This window comes from Canis lupus, chromosome 26 (assembly GCF_011100685.1).
Source record: "Canis lupus familiaris isolate Mischka breed German Shepherd chromosome 26, alternate assembly UU_Cfam_GSD_1.0, whole genome shotgun sequence".
NCBI classification, from domain to species: domain Eukaryota; kingdom Metazoa; phylum Chordata; class Mammalia; order Carnivora; family Canidae; genus Canis; species Canis lupus.
In genome coordinates this window covers 25080053-25100365 of record NC_049247.1, presented here as the reverse complement: position 1 = coordinate 25100365, position 20313 = coordinate 25080053, and the positions used below count along the sequence as shown (strand labels likewise).

The 20313-nt window shown below is 42.1% G+C and overlaps 1 protein-coding gene across 11 annotated transcripts in view; it reads right to left on the bottom strand.

Moving 5' to 3' along the window:
* The window catches only part of DEPDC5 (DEP domain containing 5, GATOR1 subcomplex subunit), a 125351-nt gene that overhangs the window by 64146 nt on the left and 40892 nt on the right, over positions 1-20313 (bottom strand). For 8 of the 11 annotated variants that reach the window (XM_038575740.1, XM_038575739.1, XM_038575742.1 and 5 more), the window contains 7 exons: positions 17957-18026; positions 14701-14737; positions 13830-13950; positions 10451-10671; positions 6382-6585; positions 4333-4468; positions 3234-3331 (listed from right to left, as the gene is read on the bottom strand). In XM_038575740.1, coding sequence (XP_038431668.1) covers positions 3234-3331; positions 4333-4468; positions 6382-6585; positions 10451-10671; positions 13830-13950; positions 14701-14737; positions 17957-18026 — 887 coding nt within the window. The remainder of the gene's footprint in view (positions 1-3233; positions 3332-4332; positions 4469-6381; positions 6586-10450; positions 10672-13829; positions 13951-14700; positions 14738-17956; positions 18027-20313) is intronic. The other 3 variants (XM_038575745.1, XM_038575747.1, XM_038575746.1) reach the window with 1 other exon arrangement.

Genomic DNA, 20313 nt, shown 5'->3' with positions numbered 1-20313 from the left:
TTATTGTACAGGATAATAAAAATTGGAATGATTTTTATCTAATTCTTTCTGTGGCTAGCTAACGTAATTGATCAGGAAGCACAAGATCACAGACGGGATTTCAAATCCTATGGGATCCCAATGCTATAGCTTATATACCTCCTGATGACCCCCGACCCTTTGAAAATACATGCTACTGGTCATAAAGGGACTGTGCAAAGGTAAGGATGATCCTACTTAACTCTCTCACCCTAACTAGAAAAAGAATCCAAGGAGCCCACTTTTCTAAGAAGCTACACATTCTAGAACATATTTATGTAATTGCGCACTTGCATACCAATTAAAGAGAATAATTTTCTGGGCTGCTCAAATGCTTCTCACATATGGCAGCTTGGTCGTGGAAGCACAAATTCATTTGTCAATAAATGTGCTAAACACTGTGGGGAGAAGATGAATAAAGATAAGCTCTTTCAGTCTAGTGCAGAGACAGACATAGAAACAAACAGCGGGATCATGATATGCCAAGTAGTACAATTGCGTTATGCATATGGAGCTCTGTGGAAACATGCCTACCATCTCCTGGGAAGGCCTGGGTATGAGAGAGAACCACCAGCGAGGGCTTCAAAGAGAGGGTATTGTTGGGCTTGAACCATAAAGACTGTGCTGACGTCTGCCAGGCAGAATGAGGGTTGAAGAGAGGGGGAAAAGCGTATCCTGCAAGGGGACTAGTCCATGCAAAGAAATAAGAGGACAAAGATCTCCAGAGGAGCCAAGCAATGGCTGGAATGTAACACATGCACCTCTCATAACGTATTCAACGATGGCAGCTCTCATGCATTGAGCACACCCCATGCACACCAGGCACTGGTCCAAGCACCTTATGTGGATTATCACATTTAATGATACAGATGATGATAGCAAGACGCATAAAGGTTACCTGGCCCGAGGGCCTCACTACTCATTAGAAGTGGAGTCAGGACTCACATTCAAAGAGTCTACAGTCTGAGTCTTTCTCCATGCAGTGATGTGTGGAAGTGGTGACAAATGAGGACACAAGGCAGGTAGGAGACAGGTAATGACCAGCATTATAGGCCATGGACCACAGGAGAGTTTTATACATGGGAAAGAGGGGCTGATCAGATTTGCATTTGGAACTATCACCTTGGTGACAGTATGGAAGATGAATCATAGGGGACAGGAACAGAAGCAGGACGATCACTTAGAAGGTTGTTTTCATAATCCTAGCCAGAAATGACAGGGGTATGAACCAAAGCAGTGCCAGTGAGAATGGAGGGGAGAGGCCAGAGTCTGAAGAAAGAGGCAACAGAAGAGGGAAAGTGGGTGTGAGAACCACTAGACATGATTTTCATTGTAAATGAACTAAGGATGAGGTACTCAGGAGTCATCCAAGCAGAGAGGCCCATCAGATATATGGATCTATGGTGCAAAAGTCCAAGATGGAGAAGGCTGAACCAGGAATCCATGTGGCAACAAATGCTTTTCCCATACATGTGTGCCCAGGAATCTTTGGCTCAGAGGACTCCGTGATGGTGTCATTAGAAGATCTTCCACAACCATCCCCAAATAAGGATTCTTTGAAACCTCCTTATTTTCCTCAAAGTAGATCTCAAAGTTCCAAAAGACTCATCTTCTGAGGAATCACTTGGTCTACCTTAGCTCTCCCAGGCCCAGAACCACTCCAGGACTACTCAGGTAAATCCTGGTGCTGTTACCATTAGAAACCAGAACTCCCCTGCTTCAGGTCACCAGTAAAACTAGCTCAAGCTATAGTCCTGTGAGCCCCAGAGCAGTCCTCCTTGGTACAACTCCACCCCAAACAGCCTGGAAAGTTCAGACTCTGGGTTCCTATAATATGGCCCCTTGGTTTAACAAAATGGAAAGATTATCTTTATTGTGATATCCTGAAGGTACTCTACAAGTAACATTTTCAGAACCCTGGGTGCAGGCATAAAAAGTATCTTTCTTATCCCCAAATTGTTATTCAATTTGTTTTTCTCATTTAAAGAGAAAGAATAAAAAATAAATAAATAAATAAATAAATAAATAAATAAATAAATAAATAAATAAATAAAGAGAGAGAGAGAATAAAAGAAAGAAGGAAACTGGGAGAGAGAGAAAAGAAAGGAAGGGGGGAATAAATAATAAATGAATCAATTACAATCTCTTAGGGATTTTCTTAGTACCAACTGCTTTTCAAGACTTAGCCAAGGACCTCTAGAAATACTGTTGGATGAAGCAACCAACGAAAGGAAGAATACTTCATTAACCAATTGCATACAGCTTCACTTTCACTACACCTTCTTTAAGCTAAGTTTTAGAAAAGCAAGTTAGTTATAGAAAACTAAAACATAGAAGAGCAGGCCCATTTCCACTCTGTCCCTGAAGTTTTAATGATTTTCACAGTCATCCTGACAGTATCTGTCTTTTGAGGCTTTCCAAAATCTACCCTCACTCATCCCAACTCCTGCTCCCCCACATCCTAAAGGTACTCTGAACAGGGTGGTCAAAACAAGGACCAGCAGTCCGAGTCAAGACACCTGGCCACGAGCTTGAGAGATTCATGTAGTATCTCTACACCTCTGGGCATTAAGTCGCCCCATGTGCAACATACATTTAATACCAGATGCCTTCCCAGGATGATTGCATGATAGGGTAGAAATATACGTGCTTCCAGAAAGAATCTAACCTGTATAAGTTCATACTCACCCCGCCTCCACCCAGAACCCTTACCTAGTAACTCTCTAGGTAACAAAATTCTATACCTTCAAGTGTGAGGTATGTGCCCACTTCTCAAAACACCAATGCCACCCTTGTCTTTTGTAATCTCATAACTAGAACTACATTATTCCCCCTCTGGGCTTCTCCTGATTGTTTTTATGCTGCTGGGTGAGCCCCCTACTCACAGAACTAAGAACTCCACCAGAGCAGAGGCTACTCTTGCTGTCCCTGGTGTTACCCTCAACACCAAACTCATAAGTGGCCCTTGGTCACGACTCACTGACAGGCCAATGATGAATGTGACTTGACCAATGCATTCTCAGCTAAAAACATAGCACACAGGCCATTTATAATTCCATGCATTATAGAGCACTGCTTCTAAATAGGTCACCCAAAATTGTGGCTGAAATGATCCCAAAATAGACTTGGCCCTCCTTTTCTGTTCCCCATGTCTTTTCTAGATGTGCGCCTGCACCTTTGAGCATCCCAACTCCATTACCTCTTGGGCTGGTTACCTGCACCACTGTTGCTAAGCAGGCTGACAGAAAGCTCTTCTGTTCCACTGAAGCTCAAGAAGGACATGCTGTCACCAGGCTGGCGGGAAGTGCTGTGCCTGCAGAGAACAGAGCCCAGCCACCTGGCTTAATGCAAATCATCACCTCTTTTATCCTGCTCACCCTGGGTCCCAGGACTTTTCATCAAAAACAGCACCGCCTATCTGGCCACATAACACAGTCTGACAACAACTAGGAGCAACATCAGAGGCTACCAGGCTGCAGTGCTTGCTATGTGTGCCAGCTCCAGCCTCCAGTGGCCTGCTTGTCCTGCCCCCCAAAACTGCTCTCCCACTGCCATACTGGGCTGTCCACCCCTCCATGTCCCATGCTTCCCCCTGCTAACACAGACAGGAGGATATGAGGTAACTGAAAAGACATACCAACTTAAGCTGGTAAAGATGGTCACCCTCTGCCCATTTCTCTCATCTACCCCATGGGACATGGTGATTGAAAAAAAGGCCAAAGACCGCCTTTTGCAAAGTGTTTCCTAAAGCATCACAGCAACAGGGAGGCCAGCTGTAACCCCAGCTCATGTTTGTCAAGGCTTATATGACTTTAGTCCTGCATGGACTCTCTTGATGCCTTGTAACACGTTTAGAACTCAGGTTCAAAAGGGAGGGTTGTTTCTGTAAACACAGGCCTTGATTTCCATTGCTTTTAGTATAAACAACTTCTAACCTCAAGAGTGGAATTTCTCAGTGACCAAAATGACAGAAGTCACAGCCAGACTGCCTGAAACACACATGAACCACCTATCTCCGCGCTCATTCTCACTGTTGGCTGAGGTCTAGATGAAACTTGTGTCTGAGGCTTTACAAGGTGTGCTTGGAATTAAAGCTAAAGGAGGGCCCAGGTAACACGTGTGGCAACAGCGTCAGGCTGCTTGCTTTGCACTTGGCCCAGTGAAAGCAACAGCACCGACAAAGGAAGGCTCGATCTCTTACTGTCCCTTCAGTTCTAATGAATAGAAATGTTTAGTCAGCAGACTCTTCTGCCATGGTGCTGGGTGCTGGGTAGTTTCTCAAAGTACCTTCTGGAGCCCTACACACATCCTCACCTTCCAGCAGCTTCCTGATATGCTAACTCCAGCAGCTCTGCAGAGGAGTGAGCTGGGTCCCTCTGCCCGCTGCCCTGTAGCTCCGCCATATTCTGTCGGGTCTGGTGATGGATCTGGATGGCCTCTCCGGATGGTCCTACCCAGACAAAGATCCACTGAGCGTCATTCCCACCCAACAGCTAGTGCCTTGTACTTAGCTTTACTTCTGTCCAGCTGCTGGGAGAGGCTGAGAGGAGAGCACATCAAGGGGAATGTTACACATGTAGCCTGACCCAGCTTCCCAAAAGGACATCTCTTCCAGGCAGGGCTCATCCTCCTGTGGGGCCTCACATCTGTCACCTTGTTCAGTCTAAGAATACTTTAGGAGCCTCTGCCTCATGCATGTCAAACTGAGACGCTGAGGAGAAATACTGACATATAGGAGTAGAGGACCCCTCCCAGAAGGGGGCCCCACAAACAAAATGACAAGGAACACACAAGTAAAACGCCAGTGATTCTGTTAATACATAAGACGGTGACAACTGTGACTCTAAGCAGCAGAGGATGAACAAGTACAGAAAAGACATGGGGTGGGTGGGAGAGAAATCACAATTAGATGTCTACTAAAAAATGCTTCTGGAAAGGAGAAGTTTCAGACATGAGTTTCAGCAAGGTTAGTAGAAACTAAAGGAGAGGGCACCTGGGCAGAAGTAGTAATGTATGTGAAATCCCAAATGTAGAGGAGGCAAAAGATAAGCAGGAGATTACCAGATAAGCTTGGGGAAGAACAGAACCTCTGAGGATGTGAGTGAGGAAATGCAAAGTTGGGGTGCTGGGCAAAGGAGGGTCTCAGCTATGAGCAGGCCAGGCGGACAGGAGGAGGAAAGAGAGGAAGTGGAGCTGGGAAGTCCTGTTTCAGTAAAGTGTACCTGATGGTTGGGAGCAAGAAGAGCTGGAGGTCGTCACACAACAAACATCAATGGTTCTCATAAGAAAACTCAAAGGGAGTCCATGGGGATTAACAACATAGGGAAAGAGACATCGGAAATAAATAAATCATGTGACTGATTATGGCAGGGAGAAGGGGGACAAAAAGGAGTTTGGGAGTGACCCCCCCCAATTACAGCCCAAACAACCAGGTTCATTTCTCACTTAATTAACTTTTAACGCTAAAAGCAAGTGGAAAAGGAAATAACTAGATATTTGCAGGCATTCAGTGGGACTGCTTCCATGAAAAAATCCTGTAGTTTAATGCATCTGTTCCTTCCCAGCCCAGTCAGAACCCATTAAGCTGAAGTTTAATTTTAGCCACAGCTTTATAAAACCTTACTGTCATCCTCTGTAGGAGAGAACACAGATCAAAAAGGACGGGCTAGGAAAAACAGTGAATTTGAATTTTTAAGTTTTGATTGCTTTTGAACTTTATTTAAATGGAATCATACAGAATGTACTCTTTTATGTCGGGCTTCTTTCATTATGTTTGTAAATTTAAAAGGTTTGGATGTGGTTGTAGTTCATTTTTATTTCTGTATAGCATCTTATTAGAAAAAATAGAACCCACTTATTTTATCTTTTTTAAAAATTTATTTGAACTAAAAAAAAAAAAAGTTCACTCATTTCTCATAAAATGTTTCTTTTTCCAGTTGTCAGAGACCCCTGAGAGAAGACAAAGTACTATAACTTCTGTGTAACCAAGACAATAATATCACTATCTAGAAAGAGCTAGAGCTAGGAGTGGAAGGAATGAACAAGAATGAGGGGCATTAAAAAAAAAAAAAAAAAGAATGAGGGGCATTAGCCTTAAAAAAGTAGAGTACAGTCCTTTTGGAACAAAAATGAGAAGCCCTTAGCTTTACACAGCTCATTAGTTACAAAGACCTTTCCAAATGTGTCCTCAAGGACCCTCAGAACCCCTGGGGTAAGCAGAGTGGCCATGGTTATCCCCAATTCATGGATGGTGACTGGAGATGCAGAGAAATTGAGATGCTTGACTGAGGCCACATGGTTGGTTAGTGACAAGGACCAGGACTAGCAATTCCCAGCCCAGGCTTTCCTGGGCAACCAACTTACCCACAGGAAAAGTGTGCATCCAGCGTCTTCTGTTGGATGTGAGCTTCATGGGCATTCGTGAGGGGGCAAAGGGGTTAATGAGCGCCCGCTGGGGCGTGTATCCCCCGGGTCGAACATGCAGCATGGATTCCGCACTGCCTACATGGAACCTCCCTGGTGCGCTAGAGTCTCGCTGTGGTGGCTCCATCATGTTCTCCAGGACATCTGTCAGTTATTGTGGAGTTGAGGCACAAAGAGAAAGCACAGATCCACGGTGAAACCAGGACTAGGCAGGCAATTAGCCAAGCTGACTAGAATCTTGGACATCAAACATGTTAGGAAGTGAGAGAAATGAGTAAAATCACCAAACTATAATGAAATGAAACATTTGGTTTACTTTTTAAATACTTGGGAGAGGAGTACCTGGGTGGTTCAGTTAGTTAAGCGCCAGACTCTTAATTTCAGCTCAGGTCATGACCTCAGGGTGGTGAGATTGAGCCCCTTGTGGGGCTCAGCACTGGGGGGTGGAGCCTGCTTGGGATTCTCAATCCTTTTCCTTCTGCCCCTCCCCCATGCTAAATAAATAAATACTTGGGAGAAAGGGGTTCTGGTTCCTAAATTACTGGCCCAGTGAAGCCATACCAATACCTGATGAGGAGGACAAAACATAGCCTAGAGACATTACACTTTGACCTGGATACAATGACTTGAGTTATTTCCCTGGGAGACAGAGTGGGTATATTCTATATGCGGAAGGAACAATAAAGATAGATATTTGGTGACTAGAAGGACAGACCCTGGCAGAGACAGCCAATGTGTAGGCACACAAGACTACAGCCTCTTTGAGCTGGGGCCAAATAACTTCATTCTACTTCTTGCCCTGTTGGTAGGAATGCAAACTGGTGCAGCCACCGTGGAAAAGAGTACAGATAGGTTCCTCAAAAAATTAAAAATAGAATTACCTTATGATCTAGTATTCATACTACCAGGGATTTACCCAAAGAATACAAAAACACTAATTCAAAGGGATACATGCACCTCTATGTTTATGGCAGGATTATTTATAATAGCCAAATTATGGAAGCAGCCTAAACATCCATCAATAGATAAATAGAAAAGAAGATGTGGTATACACATACAATGGTATATTACTCAGCCATAAAAAAGAATGAAATCTTGCCATTTACAATAACATAGATGGAGCTAGAGAATATTACACTAAGCAAAATAAGTCTGCCAGAGAAACACAAAAACTATATGATTATGATTTCACTCATATGTGGAATTTAAGAAACAAAACAAATGAGCAAAGGAGAAAAAGAGAGAGAAACCAAGAAATAGACTCTTAACTATAGAAATCAAACTGATAGTTACCAGAAAGGAGGTGGAGGGTGATGGGGTTGAAGGAGGGCACTTGTGAGGAGTACCAGGTGATATACGGAATTACTGAATCACTATATTATATACCTGAAACTAATATAACACTGTATGTTAACTATACTGGAATCAAATAAAATAGAATAAAATAAAATAAAAATAATAACTTCGTTCCAGCCAACAGAACATAGGTAGAAGTGACACGTTCTAATTGAAAGCCTGGAACACAAAAGCTATCTCCACTCATGATATCCATTCTCTCTCCGCTACTATGCCAGCTTTGGAGGCTAGTGGTAATGACCATGGCATCCCAAGATGGAAGGAGTCTGGGGCCCTAATGATTGGGTGGATCAGAATACCCTCCCACTGACTCAGTGTTTAAAAAAAAAAAAATTCTTGGGAGAAAAGTATGAAGAGGTGAATGTATCCAATGTTGACCAGGCAAGGAGGTGGCATGATATTTAGACTCAACCTGTCCCCTGTGCAATGGCAGACAGGTCCCTATTATAGAGATGGAGGGCACAGGCTATGTAACTTAAGAGGATCAAAGAGCTAAAACCCGTAACCAGCTCCCCTGATGTACATCCCATGTTCACTAAGCAATCACCCACGTTAGAAAGTGAGTCCAACAGATGCAAATTCCATGGCATCAAGGAACTGTCTTGCCCACCAATATTTAGCCAATGCCTACCAAATAATCTGGTATACAGTTATAGTTAATTCCTCAAAGCTGATTTGCATGCAAGAAGAGAACATTCAGAGTTCCATGAAAGCTATATTTTTTACTTGTTAATTAATGAATTGATGCTCTGGTTTACCAAATAAAAAAGAATATGGTCTAGTTAGTTCTCATGAAAATAAAAGGTGAAAACCCAATTAAAAAAGATCAGTTCATGCTTTGAAAAGGTTGAGAAATAGGAGTAAGAGATAAAGTGGGTCAAAAATATGTGTAGAGGAAAGGGGAAATGTTTTCTATGTTACATTGAGTAGGCAAATTGCTAAGACCCTCTAAACACAGCAGAGAAACAGAAAACAAGAGGCCTATAGATTGTACTGCCTTACAATATTTCAGTGAATTGTTTTTTGGCTTTTCCAATAAACTCCCAAATGTCACTAAAGGACATCGAAATCAATTCTACCATTCAGATAATTTTTAAGAAAGCTATTTTCAAAGCTACAGTGTTATTTCCTCAGAGATCTGGCTTTTAGAGTAACAAGGATTTTGAAAGACTTAACTTTTAAGTTCAGCTTTTGTTACAGACCCTAAGAATATTTTCAGCAAAATGGGAGTAATTGTCATGCAAACTTAGAAATTTTTGGAAAGTGGGAAAAGCTAACCTAGAAATTTCAAATGTATTAAAATTCCTTTGAATGCTAAAACTAATTAATGATAGGTGATATAGGTTATATACTAGAGTCATGTAATTAAATGTCTGCTCCTTTCTCTTTCAGCATTTCCTTTTTATATTCTGAGCCAGTTAAAAAACAAACTTTTTTCTATAGTCAAGTTTTCCTAGGCCATTGGCATAAGTGAATAATATGGTGCTGGAGCTGATGGCTTCTCCTTCAATGTCCTGGGTCATAGAAAACACTCCTCACCCTTTGGGAATCCTTCCAGGAGGGCAAGAGGTGGCAGCTGGGTGTATACAGCATTCCTAAGTCAGTGATCAAAAGTCAGAAGGGGTATGGTTCCATTTACATAATATCTTTGAAATTAACAAAATTATAGAGAAGGAGATTAGTGAGAGTGTGTAGCTATAAAGGGGTAGCACAAGAGAGCCTTGTGGTGATGGAATAGTTTGGTAACTTAATTATCGTGATAATCATGAATAAATAAATCTACACACATGTAATAAAACTGCATAGGGACACCTGGCTGACTAAATTGGTAGAGCATATGACTCTTGATCTCGGAGTCATGAGTTCAAGATCCACGTTGGGTATGGTACTTACTTAAAAACAAACAAATGCATAGAAATACACATACATAAATGAGTACAGGTAACACTGGTGAAATCTGAATAAGCTTGTGAATTTGAATGGTTTGTACCGATGTCCGTTTCTGGGTTTGATGTTGTCTATAGTTACACAACATGTCACCATGGGGAAAATGAATGAAAGGTACATAGACTTCCCTGTGTGTGTGCACGTGTCTGATAGCAGCTTCCCACGAATCTATAATTATTTCAAAATAAAAAGTATTTTAAAAACTCAGTAGGGGTCTGTAGACTCCAGCTGCAGGTACTGCTGCATGGCAGGATAAGATACAGAAAAAGCAGCACCTGTGCTCCTTATAGTGCAAGCCAGGTTAGTAGGTAAGGTAACTGTAAGGAGAAATCTTAAAAGTGGAATATGGGACTGAGGCTGTTTTTAGGGATGGCACAAATGGAAATGATAAGGAAATAAGCAAACACCTTTGACTCTAGGCCTAAGAAGAACTCTACATTAACATAAGGAAAGGTATACAGTTATAGTGAGGGGGAGAAAGGTGCTAAAGGCACATACATACAGCTCAGGTGACTTATTCTCATTGCATTGGCATGGAAATAATTAAATAATTAAGATGTGGGACTTATACCCCACACCATCCCCCCATCCCCTGCTACAGGAAGGGAGCTGTCCCCAACAGAGAAACAGTAAACAAGAGGCCTATAGATTGTACTGCCTTACAATATTCCAGTCCCCAGCTACGCTCATACTTTGGCTCTCTGACCTCGAGTGCTGGTATAGCCCAAGGAACTGCTGACTTCATACTGGTGCAGGTGGGGGTGTGGGATCATCAGGATATTGGCACTCCTGCCCAGGGAGCTGTCGTCAGAAGCCTGGCTCCTCACTTCTTCAGTGGGCAGTGCACGGCTGGGCAGGGAAGGGCTGGATGAGACATCACAGGAGCTGGCACTCTTTCGATTGTGACTGTCCCGTTCTCGCACAGACCTGACAGGTGAGAGGCAATGATTTACCAACAAGCAAGTGATGCTGCCCCACCTAGAACTAAAAGACCAAAACCCATCTCCAGTCCAAGCTACTTGGGAAATCAATACCAAAAATGCCCAGTGTGATCTATGAGTGGGAATTCTGCCCTGACCAGCTTGAGACACTGTGTCAGAACTGACAGTTCTCAAATGACCCAAGTCCCATGGTCATAGCTATAAAGCAGTGACTGCTCCAATCTGACCCTACTTGATCCCACCAATCCATCTCATATCACTGAATTGGGGCAAATGAACAAGATATGATACAATGCAAGAAAAAGTACACAGTGCCACCTTTGGAGTCTTCCTACATGAAAAACTGAGCCTAAATCTAATCAAGCCTCTGGAGGTAATTGCTAGCTTACAGGAAATCCAGAGAAGAGAGCACAAGTTAAACATTATGACACAACAATCAGCCAAATGAAGAAAGTGATGCAATCTACTGTCACAGAAAAAAGCCATTCCAAATACAATGTCTCCATCTTTTTTAGATCCCAAATCAACCAACTGTAAAAACTCATTTTTGAAACCACTGGGAAATCTGAATATAGACTGGCTATTAGAAGATATTAAAGAATTACTGTTAATTGTGGTACTTGTGGAAATTCATTTTTCATTCTTATTTGTTAGAGGGTGCCTGGGTGGCTCAGTTGGTTAACAGTCTGCATTAGCTTCAGGTCATGATCCCAGAGTCCTCAGATCGAGCCCCACATCGGGCTCTCTGCTCAGTGAGGAGTCCACTTCTCCCTCTCCCTCTGCCTGCTGTTGCCCCTGCTTGTGTTCTATCTCTCTGTCAAATAAATAAATAAAATCTTAAAAAAAGAAATCCTTGGGGTGCCTAGGTAGCTCAGTCAATGAAGCATCTGCCTTTGGCTTAGGTCATGAACCTAAGCCCAATGACTCCTGGGATCGAGTCCCGTGTCAGGCTTCCTGCTCAGTGAAGAGTCTCCCTCTCCCTTTCCCACTGCCTCTGTCTCTCCCCTCATTTATGCTCTCTCTCATGTTCTCTCTCAAATAAATAAAGTATTAAAAAAAAACTTATGTTAGAGACATATACTATAATATTTACAGGTTTAAAAAAAGGGATTTGTTTTAGAATACTCCAGCAAAATGTAAAATGTGGGAAGTAATAAAATTAGACTGAGAAGACATGATCATTCTTCATTACTCTATTTGAGCATGTCTGAACATTTCCTTAATAAAGGTTTAAAAAACAGTATACCTTTATTAAAACATAAAACTCCCTAAAGGGGAAACCTCTGGAAGCAGTAAAAAGGAAGGATTAAAAGGGGAGAAGCCCCATGGGGAGACAAAAATTCAGAATAGAAAAGTTAGTAACTACAGATAGGGCTTCCCCTCTGGCATCAGAGCTGTTCTCTTCCCACCTGGAAGGATTTTGTCTTAAATCAGAGTTTAAACAGCCTTAAAAATAGATCCCTGGGCTGACTGCATGTACATTATTGCAACAGTGATTATTTGGACACCAGTGTATGCTCAGTCCTATGCAGAGGGCAAAGCACGGTTTAAAATATGGTCTGCTCCCTCAGGGAACACGTAACCTAGGTCTCTGAAATACCGGGTCTTGCCATTTTTTATTAGAATAAAGAAAATCAGGGATGCCTGGGTGGCTCAGCAGTTGAGTGTCTGCCATTCCACTCAGGGCGTGATCCCGGGATCCGGGATCCAGTCCCACATCGGGCTCCTTGCAGGAAGCCTCCTTCTCCCTCTGCCTGTGTCTCTGCCTCTCTCTCTCTCTCTCTCTCTCTCTCTGTGTCTCTCATGAATAAATAAATAAAATCTTAAAAAAAAAAAAAAAAGAGAGAGAGAGAATAAAGAAAATCAGGGTACCCGTGTCTCAGTGGTTGAGCGTCTGCTTTTGGCTCAGGGCATGATCCTGGGGTCCTGGGATCAAGTCTCGCATCGGCCTCCCCACAAGGAGCCTGCTTCTCCCTCTGCCTATGTCTCTGCCTCTCTATCTCTCATGAAAAAATAAATAAAATCTTTAAAGAAAGAAAACTAAGGATCTTGAACCATGAAAGCATTATTAAATACTCAAAAAGAAAGCACTACTGAGCCTCTAAGCAGCATTTATGTGTGGGAGAGCTATACTCAACGGCACTAAATGTTTCCAACATTTAGGAAATGTTTTGTCTGTGTGCTCTATGTTTTCATCTTAGGATGGGATGAGGAAAAAGGACAGAAGACAATCATGTGGCTACTATAAGCTCATTTGTCAACATGAAGGGATGAATATTCTTCTAATCACTCATGCTTAAATAAACTTGCATATTTAAGAAATCTGGAAAATAGATTCGTGGTATTTGGTCCACCAGAGGAGGGAAGCCCTGGGTTAAGGATGGCTTTTTTTACATAAGATCAGAAATGAATATATTGGTAAATCTCACCATATCACAATTAAAGACGATTGTATGACCAAAATACCATGTAGTGAATTTGAAACGCCAGTAAAGAAAGAAAAGTCTTGGGATGCCTGAGTGGCTCAGCAGTTGAGCGACTGCCTTTGGCTCAGGGCATGATCCCAGGATACAGGATCAAGTGCCACATCAGGCTCCTTGCAGGGAGCCTGCTTCTCCCCTCTGTCTGTGTCTCTGCCTCTGTCTCTCTCTCTCTGCGTCTCATGAATAAATAAAATCTTTAATATAGATAGGGAGAAAGGGAGGGAGGGAGGGAGAAAGAAAGAAAGAAAAAAGAAAGAAAGAAAAAAGTTTCTTGTTCTCTGGGAATAAAAAATCCAAAAGAAACCGTGGGCCCTAGAATTCTATACATATTAGTGGCAGCCCAGTGAGAAGATTCTAAAATCTGTGACTTGTCCTGTCCATCTTGGTTAGAAAAAGCAGAAAACAAAACAAAACAAAACAAAAAAGAAAAAGCAGAACATTCTCCTTATCTGGGAATAATACTTCTTGTAAATATAGCTAAGAAAATGGGTGGGCCAGAGAACCTGGAAACAGAATCCCCAATGATTTATATGGTATAGCTTTCCTTTGGCTAATTTTAATTGAAGACATTTTTTAGGTTGGTCTCATGAAAGTCCCTACAGGCCCTCAGATTTTTCCCAAGCAATTTTTATATCCACCCCAAAGTGAATGTGGCAAAAACCTGCAGGTGGTGAGGCGCTGAGCCCGGGATGGGCCTGGCAGCCTGAACACTTGGGCATCATAGGCATCATAATCTACTTGGATGGGAAGGGCGTTCTCAGATTCTTTTGGAGTCCCGAGAGCTGAAATGCATAAATCACATGAATTATCATTAAAACACATTTCAACCAGATACTTTCAGAGGCCCTTCATCAAAATCCATAAGGCACAGATGATCCCTATCATGTCCCACCAAGAAAAGTGGGATAATAACCCATTCATCTGATGTGTAAATGATTTACACGTCAAAGTTATACAGAAAATAGTATAGCACTAGGGGCGCTTGGGTGGCTCAGTTAGTTAAGCATCTGACTCTTGATTTTGGCTTAGCTCATGATCTCACAGTTGTGAGATCAAGCCCCACATTGGGCTTCATGCTTAGCATGGAGTCTATTTTAGATGGTCTCTCCCTTTCCCACTGCCCCTCCCCCTGCTCGCTTGCTCTCTCTCTCTCTCTCTCTCTCTCTCTCTCAAAATAAATAAAAAATCTTTAAAAAATAGTATAGCACTAAATAAAGGGAAAAGTTTTGATAGTTTTTCATTCTTATGTGATCCCCACTTAAAAAGATCATTCTAATATGTAGTATGGCTAGTACTTTAAACTTTCTACTCAATCCCTACAACTGACCTATTGAAAGGAAAAACAAGGTTTGTCACCATCCATTTTGCAGCTGACAGGACAAAAAAAATACATAGTCGTTAAGGGACCTTCCAAAGGCAACTCAAGTATCCAACTTGACTGTGAAATACTTATGCAACACCACATAATCTTGTTGCCATGACTTAGCAGACTGTTTCTAAAAGTAAGGAAAGGAGGTCTCAAAAATACTCACATGTATCACGGCCATTTTTTGCTTTCTCAGAGGCAGGCTGTAAAATTAAATAGATAATTAATCACTCCCTCCTCTGCCAGAATAGAACTTATCACAAGGCACAATATGTAGGTGGATGCTCCCCAGGACAGAGAGCAGGCCCTCACTGTAAGGAGGGAACACTTGAGACCCATCTACCTCTGTGTTGGGCCCTACTAGGCCCACCTCATACCTTGTTCACCCTCAAAACTCTTATCCAATGGAGGCATGTACCCCACCTCACAGGAGAGGATATTCAATTCTAGAGAGAAAAGGGGACTCGCTTGAAGTCACACAGTTAGCAGGTGGCAGAGCCAAAATCCAAGCCCAGTCCTTCATGCTCTTGGTCAGTCACTGGTGTGTGTGTCCTATGGCTAGCTTCCACCTGACCCCAAACCCTGCATGCACACTTCTTCCATTCAGCACGGTACTCTCACTGGTCTGCCTACACCTGCAAGAGGTCAGCATTTGGTAAATCACACAATTTGCTGAAATGCCATACAGAGGTAGAGAGAAAATGGAAAGAGCTTTTCTCCTTTCCAAAGAAATCTTTCTCAAGACCCTTTTTTTTTTTTTTAATTTTTATTTATTTATGATAGTCAGAGAGAGAGAGAGAGAGGCAGAGACACAGGCAGAGGGAGAAGCAGGCTCCATGCACCGGGAGCCCGACGTGGGACTCGATCCCGGGTCTCCAGGATCGCGCCCTGGGCCAAAGGCAGGCGCTAAACCGCTGCGCCACCCAGGGATCCCTCAAGACCCTTTAAACTTTTCATAACAATACTCATTCTTTCTTCTTTAAAATGATCATGTTGCAAGGGCACCTGGGTGGGTCAGTTGTTTAAGCATCCAACTCTTGATTTCAGCTCAGATCATAATCTCAGGGTTGTAAGATCAAGCCCTGCATTGGGCTCCATGCTTAGTGGGGAATCTGCTGGAGATTCTCTCTCTCCCTTGCTCTCTGCCCCTCCCACTGCTCTCATGCACCATGCATGCTTTCTCTCTAATAAATAAATCTTTAAAAAGAGATAAAATAATCATGTTGCAGAAAAGTTCCTCTGTGTCCCATTTTGCCCTGAAGGGTTGTGATGAAAGCATAAAACCTCAGAGGGCAGGAGGTGCCCTTTCTGGGCAGAGCCTCTTCTAGCACTTTACTATTAGACATGGCTTATTTTAGGAGTCCTCATATTCCTCAAAATTAATATTTTCCTTATTAAAAGAGTAAAATTAATCCTTCACCCCCCAAAAAAGGAAGAAATGGTCCTGATACTCAGCCACAATGGGACACCTTTCAGAGTTCAGCTCTGGTAGAAACAGGTAGATAGTGTCTACTCTGCTATGCCACCTGTATACCTAAGTCTCTTTTTCTCTTCATACGACATCAAAAACACCCTTTAGGGATACCTCGGTGGCTCAATGGTTGAGTGTCTGCCTTCAGCTCAGGGTGTGATCCCAGAGTGCTAGGATTGAGTCCCACATCGGGCTCCCTGCAGAGAGCCTGCTTCTCCCTTGGCCTGTGTCTCTGCCTCTTTCTCTGTGTCTCTCATGAATAAATAAATAAAACCCTTAAAAAAATTGCAATAATTTTATTTAAAAAACACCTTTTGGGATCCCTGGGTGGCGCAGCGGTTTAGCGCCTGCCTTTGGCCCAGGGCGCGATCCTGGAGACCCAGGATCGAATCCCACGTCAGGCTCCCTGCATGGAGCCTGCTTCTCCCTCTGCCTATGTCTTTGCCTCTCTCTCTTTCTCTCTCTCTCTCTGTGATGACTATCATAAATAAATTAAAAAAAAAAAACACCTTTTAAAGTTCTTAAAACTGGCATTTTTATTGGCTGTGAATATATTCCATTGAGTGGATAGCTCATGGTTTATTTAGTGATTTCCCTGCTATTTTCAACTTCTCACTATTATAAATAGTACTGAACCAAGACCTTATTTCCATTCAATATCCTCAAGTTTTTCCTTAGACCACATAGTCAAAAATGGAATTATCTGATCAAGTGGCAAGAACATTTGCACTGCTTTTCATACACATGGCTGAACTGCTTTTCACAAGTATGGTATATCAACCAGGTACTTAAGCCCCAATGTCACCACTTTTTCCAGGACTTGGTAGAATTATTTTAAGCCTAATTGGTATGCAGGAGTGCCTGGCTGGCTCAGTCAGTAAAGCATGCGAATCTTGATCTCACGGTTGTAAGTTCAAGCCCCACTTTGGGTGTAGCAATTACTTAAAAATAAAAACCTTTAAAAAATAAAGTAAAATAAAATAAGCCCATTTGGTGAGCAAAAAATAATCTCTATTCGGGATGCTTCAGTGGCTCAGCAGTTGAGCATCTGCCTTTGGCTTAGGGCATGATCCCGGGTCCAGGGTTCAAGTTCCATATTGGGCTCCCTGCAAGGAGCCTGCTTTTCCCTCTGCCTATGTCTCTGCCTCCCTCTTTGTGTCTCTCATAAATAAATAAAATCTTTAAATAATAATAATAATAACCTCTATTCTTTTTTTTAAGATTTTATTTATTTATTCATAAGAGACACAGAAAGAGGGAGAGATACAGGCAGAGGGAGAAGCAAGCTGCCCGCAAGGAGCCCAACATGGGACTCAATCTCAGGACCCTGGGATCACAACCTGAGCCAAAGGCAGATAGATGCTCAACCACTGAGCCACCCAGGTGCCCCAATAATCTCTATTCTTTTTTTTTTTTTTTTAAAGCAATGTGGACTTTATTTATTTTTTTAATTTATTTATTTATGATAGTGAGAGAGAGAGAGAGAGAGAGGCAGAGACACAGGCAGAGGGAGAAGCAGGCTCCATGCACCGGGAGCCCGACGTGGGACCCGATCCCGGATCTCCAGGATCGCGCCCTGGGCCAAAGGCAGGCGCCAAACCGCTGCGCCACCCAGGGATCCCAATAATCTCTATTCTTGTTTGAATTTGCAATTCTTTTATTACTACTAAGATTTGCTCTTTTCATCATTATTTCCCCTTAGTTGTAATGCACGCCCATGTCTTTGTCCCCAAAGGTATCTGAGAGGTCCCAGTATTTGAATCAATGAGTCACATCATAAGTCTGAGGTTTGCCTTATTATTGATGTATCTAATGTGGAAAATCATAAAGTTCTAAGTCAAATTTCTTAAACTTACTCAAGACCATGGGGGAGAAGGGCATATCTCAGGATTAAAATAACCATGTTGGTGTGGAACAGTCTCTGAAGGCTCTGTAGGTTGGTGACACCTACCTTCTTTCCCGCCAGTTTTATTCGTGGGGTGAAACTGTTACAAAAGAGCTGACTTTTGGACGTATAGAAACTGTGAAAGAAAAAAGGGTCATTAATGTAAGCCCCTTTCATTTTAAACTTCAAGACAGTTAAAACCCCAGCTGTGGATTAGCCCTCTTGTAACTGCCTATATCTCAGGTTTCACTGATTCCTCTGATTCTAACTTGTTCTGTAATTACCATAAGACATTAAATACAGTTTTAATCATTGTTCTTTTATTTTCCATAAACTGTTTCACACTAACCCTGATTCCTAACTGGATGAGAATTTCCTCCTTGTGGCAGGGATTAATTCTATTCACATCATACTTTTGCACCTTGATCCTTTTCAGTCATGGGTTGAAGAGCATTTGGTAAGCAAGAATAGCTCAGGCAAGGAAAGAAAAAAGTGGTCTCAAGAAAAGATGGGGTGTGTGGGTGGCTCAGTCAGTTGAGCATCTGGCTCTTGATCTCAGCTCAAGTCTCAATCTCAGGTTGTGAGTTCAAGCCCCATACTGGGTTCCACACTGGCCATGGAACCTACAGGAAGGAAGGAAGGAAGGAAGGAAGAAAGGAAGGAAGGAAGGAAGGAAGGAAGGAAGGAAGGAAGGAAGGAAGGAAGGAAGGAAGGAAAGAAGGAAGGAAGGAAGGAAGGAAGGAAGGAAGGAAGGAAGGAAGGAAGGAAGGAAGGAAGGCAGAAATCAAACCATCAAATTCCTATCCCTTTGAAAATCGTATATTAATGCAGTAATGTCAGGCACACAAGAAAACTGGGAAACCCGATTTGGCCCTGGATATACTGAATGAATGTAAAATAGAGGCTGTACAGTCTTTTCCATTTCTCAGGCATGTCTCTGTACTCTCTTTTATCTATAATTAATTTATGAGAAAGATGTTTTGAATACTAACCAATCCACACCTTCCATCATAACTCTGATCATAAAAAAAAAAAAAAAAACAGTATCTATAGTTAACCAGTAGACTGTAGGGCAATCCTAGTAACCAACACTTTATGTTCATAAGAACATAAGAATATTAACTGCAATCAGGCCTGGAGTCCAACCAGCCCCTGGCACTTGACCCCTAAGAGTGGTACCAAGGAAATCGCCATGTAGAGAAGAAAGATGTGAAAGAAAGATGTAAGTAGAAGTGAATCATTAAATTCTACTCCAGAAAACAATATTACACTATATGTTAACTAACTAGAATTTAAATAAAAATTTGAAAAAATATGTAAATAAATAAAAATAAAAAGATCTGAGTGGTAAAATGATGTTAGCCAGAAGAATGGGTTTCTATTAGATTTATCTACATGAAAAAAAAAAAAAAAGATTTATCTACATGAAGTTGCTGTTTGAAGGTCAAAATCAGTCTACTACCACAATTTCAAATGGTTTAAACCAAGAGCGTCAGCTTGCCATGAACTTGTTGTCCAACTCTTTTTTTTTTAAGATATATTTATTTATTCATGAGAGATACAGATTGAGAGAGGCAGAGACACAGGCAGAGGGAGAAGCAGGCTCCTCACAGGGAGCCTGATGCGAGACTAGATCCCGTTTCCTGGGATCACGACCTGAGCCAAAGGCAGGCGCCCAACCGCTGAGCCAGTCATCCTAAACTCCCTGTCCAACTCTTGCAAGCCACTTTATCTCTCTGGGACTCAGGTTCCTCACCTATACTGTGTGATTGGAGGGTCTTTATGATCTCTACAACAGACTCCAGGTATCATCTGTGATATCCCCCACATTCCAGTTTTAGAACTCTTACGTATCCTCTATTATTTTACTTTTTTGCATCTATTTTCATTACTAGCCAATAATACGTTGAGAGTGATAATTTTTCAATGAAGACAATTTGATTATGCTTCAGGTAAGCTCTCTGGCCTTGTGAGAGGCTTCTGAAGAAGCTTGAGGACAGGATGAGAACAATGGCCCCTATGAGGAGCCATGTATCTCAGGCCATGAGCCCTCTTTGCTCCTGTCCCTGAGTGGCTCAAGCAAACAAGGCTCACACTGAGAAGTGAAAAGCAGACCTCAGGCCATCCCAGCTCTCAGATTCTGAAGCCACCTGTGTGAATCTATTGTCCATCTTAAATGCCATCAGAGAGCCAATTTGGGATGTAAAATAAAGTGATGAATCAGGAAACCTTCAAGTTATTATTAATTAAAATCCGAGGAAATTACAGTGCTTAAATTCATATATAATTTCTGTGTGCTACAGCTACTCTGTCCTTTAATTATTTCCTAAACATAAAACCCCGAAATATGGTGTATAATTAAACAGTAGCTATTTTCTTATGTGCCAAAGCATCTGAATGTCTATTCAAAGATTACAAATCCA